The following is an 8733-nucleotide window of genomic DNA, read 5'->3' on the forward strand; positions in this document are numbered from 1 at the left end:
AAAGAAGGTAAGCATTAATAATATGGATTAGTACAGCCCGCGACAAAACTATAGTACACTTTGTATTTTTTTACGAAAATTACAAAATTGACCAATTTGGACGAAAATTAAAATTGACCAATTTTGAACCCATTATAACGAACCTTGCAAAAAAACACCAGGCACACCCACCTCATTGATCAAGAAGCAGTAAATCTTTAGTTACTTTACTTATTATATCTACTTATGCATAGTTACTTATTATTTAATAATAAGGTATTTAAATTTCAATATTAATATATTTTTCATAAAACTATTGTTACACAATGTACTATTACTTTAATAAGTGTTTAAAATCATAAAATAAATGTACAAACACAGTATCTAATAGAGTTTTATTTTAATTAACAGAAAATTACTTTTGTGGGGTCGATGGAGATTTCGAAAAATTATATAGGGGTCGATGATCAAAAAAGTTTGGCGATCCCTGCTCTAGAAACTTGTGCGAGGTTTGGGGTTCAGGTGTTTTTTCGAGTGACTGTACAACTGAAGAGAGAGTGAAGGGCAAAAGGCATGGTTCCGGTCTTCTCCCCAGATGGCGTCTTTGAGTGCTGCAATCACGCATAAAGACAGCCATTCATTGTATGGAATCTGCTATCTATTTAGCCTCAAGGAAAGCCTTATTAATGAATATAGTAAGCTATACGCTGAAAAAAAGATCTCGTCTCATTATACAACACTCATTCAGTCAATCATTCAAACTAACCAATCGAAGCATTGATGTAGATGAGTTAGGAAATCCGTTATCTGAATATGTAAAAATGTGTACTAAATTTGTATATCATTTATCATCTTAAATGGATATTCTACTGAGATACTAGCACAATGTTTGGTGAAAAGACATAGGCAATGTATGATGGAAAATATTTCATAGCAATAAATGGTAAAAAGTGTTTTTAAATAATGTAAAGCTTAATTTCTATAAACTGTTTACCTGTTACAGATATTGTTCGTATGGCACAATTATCGTCATTCATTAGAGAATCTTCATTATTAATCTATAAAGAGGAACATTATCATTGCAAATATTATTTAGAGTTTCCTTGTACTCATGACAATGCATTTAAAACTTTGGTGCAAAATTTATTTCGACAGTTTGTGTTAAAGTCTAAATTTGCAAACATTCTCTGTAAAACTCTTCATCATGTTTATGTGAAAAGTGTTTTACTTATAAAATATGTGTTTTTATAGAAAAGTAATGTAACAGTCAAACTTATACTGGTTAATAACTTCACTCTTGTAATATACGTAATAAGAGTTTTTCACAAAGAAGTAATGTGACTGAATACAGTCATGTTCATACTGGTGTGAAGCCTCTTTCTTGTAGTATATGCAATAACAGTTTTTCTCGTAGAAGTGACAGGACTAAACACTATCGTGTTCAAATGGGTGAAAAGCCTTTTTCCTGTAATATATGCAATAAGAGTTTTTCAAGCAGAAGTAATCTGACTAGCCACAGTAATGTTCATACTGGTGAGAAACCTTTTTCTTGTAATATATGTAATAAGAGTTTCTCACGAAGAAGTAAACTGACTATACACAAACATGTTCACACTGGTGAGAAGCCTTATTCTTGTAGTTTATGTAACAAGAGTTTTGCACTAAGAAGTGAACTGACAATACACAATCGTGTTCACACTGGTGAGAATTCTTGTAGTTTATGTAACAAGAGTTTTGCACAAAGAAGTGAACTGACAATACACAATCGTGTTCACACTGGTGAGAAACCTTTTTCTTGTAGTATATGTAATAAGAGTTTTTTACAAAGAAGTGATCTGAATAGACACAATCGTGTTCACACTGGTGAGAAACCTTTTTCTTGTAGTTTATGTAACAAGAGTTTTGCACAAAGAAGTGAACTGACAATACACAATCGTGTTCACACTGGTGAGAAGCCTTATTCTTGTAGTTTATGTAACAAGAGTTTTGCGCAAAAAAGTAGTCTGACTGCACACAATATCGGTCACACTGGTGAGAAACCTTTTTCCTGTAGTATATGTAATAAGAGTTTTACAAACAGAAGTAGTCTGATTAGACACAATAGCATTCACTCTGGTGAGAAACCTTTTTCCTGTAGTATATGTAATAAGAGTTTTTCACTAAGATGTCACCTGACTGCACACAATATCGTTCACACTGGTGAGAAACCTTTTTCCTGTAGTATATGTAATAAGAGTTTTTCAAAAAGAAGTAGTCTGACTGAACACAATAGCATTCACTCTGGTGAGAAACCTTTTTTCTGTAGTATATGTAATAAGAGTTTTTCAAGTAGAAGTTATATGATTGTACACAATCGTATTCACACTGGTGAGAAACCTTTTTCTTGTAGTATATGTACTAAGAGTTTTTTAAACAGGAGTGATCTGACTGTACACAATCGTATTCACACTGGTGAGAAACCTTTTTCTTGTAGTATATGTAACAAGAGTTTTTCAATAAGCAGTAGTCTGATTAGACACAATATCGTTCACACTGGTGAGAAACCTTTTTCCTGTAGTATATGTAATAAGAGTTTTTCAAACAAGAGAGGTCTGACCAAACACAGTCGTGTTCATACTGGTGAGAAACCATTTTCTTGTAGTATATGTACTAAAAGTTTTTCAAACAGAAGTAATCTGACTGTACACAATCGTATTCACACTGGTGAGAAACCTTTTTCCTGTTGTATATGTAATAAGAGTTTTTCAACCACAAGTTATCTGATTAGACACAATCGTATTCACACTGGTGAGAAACCTTTTTCCTGTTGTATATGTAACAAAAGTTTTTCGAACAGAAGTGATCTAACCAAGCACAGTCATATTCATACTGGGGAGAAATGATTTTCCTATATATGTAACTCGAGTTTTATACAAAGACGTCAATTGACTGAACACAGTCGTGTTCACACTGGTGACGCACCTTTTTCTTGTATATGTAGCAAGAGTTTTTCACAGAGAAGTTGTCTGGCTGAGCATTTTCGTGTTCATACTAGTGAAGCCTGATTCTTGTTGTTAATTCTTAGAGTTGATCTCTATGAAGGAATTTTATGCTCACTGTTCTGTCCATACTACTTACTAACTATATTTTTGTAAGTTTGTTCACATAATGTTTAAATGCTAGTATAACCTGTTTATAAGAATAGTATAATGTTCATTAGGATAGTATAACCTGATAAATAAACCTGTTCATGAGTATTTTAATTTTAGTTAGAAATCTCAATCTTCAAGGTTATATAACAAGTTAACTACTTTTTGTATGAAAGCAAACCATAGTTTTCTTGTTATGCCTAATGCCTGCATGTTTCACTATTAAAATATATTGTTTCTGATTCAAATTAAGGATCATCATAACTTTTGGTAATAAGTAGGATACAACACCCCTCCTATTTACAAGTAAGGATTGCCAATTAGAAATTTAGCCACTCAAGAAGCAAGAATGCCACCACCTTTGTCATTTTTTATATTTCATATTAGATTTATAAATGTTAACGTTCGAGATTGGTTTTCTGATCAAGTTCTTTTATTGTTCTGCAAGGGTTAAAAAAAAATTCGCCTCCCCCCTGTTAATATTGGTAATAAAGCAGGGTGCGTAGCGTTTGTAAAAAGTATTTAAAGGTGCTTTTTGGGGGATTTCGTTTTTAAAAGCTTTTAAAGGTGCTTTTTTCAGCTGGCGCTTTTAAAAAGTGCTTTTTTTTTCGAATAATTTTTTTCTTCCCTTCAGTGATATCTGGTGGATCGCATGCATTTCACGAAAAATGGGGAGTTTGCTACGTAATCATTCACGCGGACTTCATGTCGTACCCACGTTATGACTTGCACGTGCGCGCATACTTGAAACCGAAACCCGAGTGCTCCAATTCGGATAGAGAATGTCAGATCCTTATGAAATGTTTTTCTTTTTAATTTATTTTAATTTTGTTCTTGTTTATTTAATTTACTTCTAATACTTTTTTTGACGTAGGGGGTAAGGGTACTTTTGTTCTGAGTTCAGGGTCAAGTTGAATTCACTCGGTGATGTGGGAAAGTACTGATTGTTTCGATTTACGCCCGTTTCTTTTTGGGTTTTTTTTAACGCTAAAACTGTTTATAAAAAGTTTTTGTTTTTCAATAATATCATTGATTGAATATAAATTTTTTGAGTGCTTGAAAATTTTTGTAAAGTGCTTGAAAAGTTTTTAAGAAGTGCTTATTTTTGATTCAAAGATTTGGCTACGCACCCTGTAAAGGTTGGTTTGATTAATTATTTTTGTTTTATGTTATTTTGTTTAGCAGGTCTCAATGTTAATTTTTATATAAATAAATAAGGAAATATAAAGTTTCTCTTTCTGATTCCTTATTTTTGAAGTGTGTAACCTTCGAACTATTGAGCATGATTTTACCATTTACCAGGGTTATGGAATTAAAACATTTTCATATTTTACTTGATATTTACTCATTTTCATATTAACTCATAATTTACATTCATATTTTACGATTTAACATAAGAATTAAAATAATTGATCATAGAAAATGATTTCTTTGATAAAATGCAATCAATGTATATATTATATTTTACTAACCAATTTAACATTAAATATTTGTAAGTGGAACGTTATCAAAAATATTTGCAACTGATTTATTTATTTAAATCATGCATTTTATTTTGAAAGCAAAAACAATAAGGAATATAAATTCTTTAAAGAAATTTTATAAATATGCTTATAGATGTTTTTCAGAATTTAATGGCAAAATATTTTTGTTCTATACATAAAAAGAATGTTTTTTTAATGTAATTTTGCAAATAAAATCAATTGTTTGTTGTTTTTTTTTAAAGAAATTTATTTTACTTTTAAATTATTGTGTGTAATATAAGTAGTTTTTCACGTTGCGTACAAAATTCAACTTTGTTGGCAAACAAAATTGATTTTTTATTGCTGTAATGCAGTGTTTCCCAAGGTGTGGTACGCGTTCCCCTAGGGATATGGGAACAGTTGAGCGGGTAGTACGCGTTCTTACGCGAAACATCTTGCAACAAACGAAAATTTCAAACAATTTTATTTAAAAACAAAGCTAACCATGAAAATTTACGATTACGTATTTTTCTATTGGCTATTTTTTGCAGAGTTAACAGTTAATAATTAGTGGTTTCAACAGCCAGATGCGATTTTTAACTTTTGTGCAATTTTTTTTATAATAAAAAATACATTAATTTTTTTATTAGTGGTACACAGAGTAACAAGAAATTTAGAAAGGGTACATAAAAGTCATAAGCTTGGGAAACACTGCTCTAATGTTTTTAAATTTTTTTTTTTTACATTGATATCTTACATAAACTTATTAACCTATTGTGAATAATTTACATAGTTTTTCACATTAAGTACAAAATTCAACTTAGTTGACAAGCAAATTTAAACTTTTATTGTTTTAAAGTCATGTTTTTAATTCAAAAATATCTACTTTTCTATTCTCAGTATATCTGTAATAGTTGTGTGACTAGGCAATTAATAGTTTTTTTAAATCAAAAATATGCTGTAAATCAAATTACTGTGAAACATTTGATTAGCACTAAAGGCAGCATCATGTAAGATTTTCATGCTCTTTTTTTGCTTTATTCTTACTTGAAATCAAATTCTAAATTTCATTCTGAATGCAAAAAAGAGACGGAAAGAATGATGAAAAATGTATTTAAAATTTTAGTTGCGCTAAAATTATGTTTATATATATTGAAAACATTTTTTTGTATATTTTTTACAAAAATATTAATTGTATTTATTGCCTCTTCTATGAGCTAATGTCAGAGTTGGACGTCAATTACAACTGTAATTGATTACAAATAATTACCGCTATGTAATCAATTACTTGTAGTCACAATTGCAGTTAATTGCGTTTAAAAATAATCTTAATTTTTGAATACATCAAAGTAGGGCAAAAATGTAATTTATTTCATTTTTCAATAATAGTAATAAATTACTTGTAATCATGATTACAAATTTTCATTACAATGTAATGAAAAGCATGTGCAAACAATATAGACTTGTACACTATAAATGTATGTATTTTATACAAACACTTTTGAATGTAAAATGTTTATGTTCATGTAGGCATGCATATACAAGTACTTGTTGTTTGTACCAGCATATACATTTTACCAATGTGTGTCCCATGCATGTATCTACAATATTTTTATATCTGATACATCTATGTACAATGTATGAATATTTTCAAAGTAAGAATTTGTAGTCAAAGTTAAAATGATATTCTACTATGATATCATTTTTAACTTATGAATTTCTGCAAAATTTATTTATCTACAAATCTTTAGGCATGTCCCATGCATATATTTACAATATTTTTATATCTTATGCATCTATGTACAATGTATAAATATTGTCAAAGTATGAATTTGTAGTCAAAGTTAAAATGACATTCCACTATTTTACCATTTTTCAACTATGGGTTTTCGTAAAATCTCTTATTTTCTCTTATGATAAGTTTGATATTTTTTCGCTAGTGCCTACAAAATTACTTGAAATTTTATGCACAGAAACTTACATAAATGCGCAAAACCTTCCCATTACTTTATTAAGTTTCAATAATTCTTACATAAATACAACTGTTGAGCCATAGTATGCTATTCTCTTTTCTAACTATTTATTATGAGGTAGATATGTAATTTGTGACTCGTGATATTATCCCTATAATTGGAACTATAAACATTCAAGGCCTGATTTTGTGTATTTAAATTTATTTAATCTCTAAATAAAATGAAGTGTGATTTTAGCAAAACCTAAAATACTAACTGCCCAATAATTTACATCACAACAGGTATTTGAAGAATAAAATAATTGAAAAATATGTGATTTCCAAAAAATATCTTTGAGATGAAAATATGTGTGTATACTTTCAGAAGTGCACCCTTTTTTGTGTTATTAATTCTAGTAGTAATTGTATATTTTTATGAAACTACTTAAAAGATAGTTTTTTTTAATAAAATGTATCACCATAACAGTTTTACAAATATTATTCTTAATTGGCAATGGCAGTGAGTTAATTGGTAATGCATATCAATTACATTAATTGGGATAACCAGTTATTAAATTGTCGTAGCTGCTTTTGTTGAACTGTGAAAGCATATTAGTTATAATCAATTAATAGCAAAGTAAATGAAGAAAAGCATTTAAACTGTGCGAGTTATATCATAAATTTGTAAGAATTAAATAAAATATTTGAAATATTTATGGTCACAAGAATTTTTGAAAAATGTGTGAATTCTATCTATATTTCTGGTTTTTTTCTCTGAGTAATGCCATTTTTTAAACCACTTATATTTAAATAACGTAAACTTGATTAAATTTTTTTCAATTCTGTAGAATTTTTTTTAATAGCACCAAAATTACAACTGTAAAAAATATAATGAAATGAAAAAAGTATAATGAGTGAGCTTTATTATTAAGATATGTGATTGTCATCAGTTGTGTACTTTTAAAATAACAGACATTAAAAAAAATCTCGTTTTTACTTAGTTATTCTGTAGAATAGTTAATAGTTTTTTCTAATCCTAATAAAAAGAGGGAAGAAACTAATTTTTTTTTAAAAAATAAGCATTTCTAAGAAGTTTGATAAATAAAATTCTATGTTTAGTGAATAATGTTTACAGAATTTTTCATTTTTAACCAAGTTTTTTTTTTCTGTGAAAGCAAAATTTTTCATCATAATGAATTTGTGTACAATTCATGTAGTCATTGAGTTTCCCCTAATTCTGAGAAAGGTCTCAAAACAGATATCATAATAATTAATAAACATAAAGGAATCCTTAAGAAAACGGAATATATATCAAGTCAACAGAAGTCCCCAGCCGTAGCTGAAAATCAGTTTCACGGCCAGTACTAAGGATAAAGGTTTACAAAATTTGGCTTTTTATCACTATTTATACCTGGCTGCAGCGTTAAAATTTCGTCGTTAGCGCATGCGCATTTCACGCAGCTGGTGTGCTGGGAAACACGAATAACATGAAAAACAATATTTGTTTTGATGCTTATCTTATTAGCGTTTGATCCAATGATCGGGTCTCACGTTATAAGACTTAATGGTTCGAAAGTGTAAGCTCAAATATGTTAATTAAAAAGTGCAGACGATATTTTAAGTTGCGAAATCAGGCACACCAAAACATACTTTCTCAGAATAAACATACCCGACGCATACGGATTTCTGTACCGCAAAGTATAGGGCGTTGCCTCAATCTGGGAAATATGGTCACAATAATTTGATCGAGATAGCTTTCCAAAGTTTGAACCGTTTAACGTTAAAAAAAAATTTTGTTCGTGTTTTGCCATATCTCGAGAACTTTTTAATCGAATCGGAAAATTTTAGCACAGAATTGTAAATTTCATTTCCCTAAAAAAAGTTCCTCGCAAAAGTAACTTTTAGTAAATATTTATTTAATAATAGGCGAAAAAAATTCAATTGTAAGGTAAAACATTTTTTGTATCTAATTTCACATGGCAAAATACCAAATTTCAGCAAAATCTTAAATAGTTCTTGAAAAATTGAATTTTAAGGAAGTCGTATATTTAGAACTCGATCAGACGTAAAAACTTACTTTTTCTGGATAAACATAGGTTTCTTTTTACATATTTAGATTGTTCACCTTCAAAATATAGGGGCTATAACAGTTTAGTCAGGAATGCGGATGAAAATGTGAACCCCTTAATATTAATTTCACTATTGGGAATTA

General features: G+C 29.3%; 1 protein-coding gene across 1 annotated transcript; it reads left to right on the forward strand.

Annotated features, from left to right (window-relative positions):
* Positions 1-502: 502 nt before the first annotated feature.
* On the forward strand, positions 503-7235 carry LOC122273991 (uncharacterized). The gene has a single exon (XM_087165441.1). The coding sequence runs from the start codon at positions 1425-1427 to the stop codon at positions 2859-2861; it is 1437 nt and encodes a 478-aa protein (XP_087021567.1). The 5' UTR covers positions 503-1424; the 3' UTR covers positions 2862-7235.
* Positions 7236-8733: the final 1498 nt, after the last annotated feature.

The sequence above is a fragment of the Parasteatoda tepidariorum genome, chromosome 6 (assembly GCF_982258835.1).
Source record: "Parasteatoda tepidariorum strain Cologne lab strain chromosome 6, Ptep-v5.0, whole genome shotgun sequence".
Lineage (NCBI taxonomy): Eukaryota > Metazoa > Arthropoda > Arachnida > Araneae > Theridiidae > Parasteatoda > Parasteatoda tepidariorum.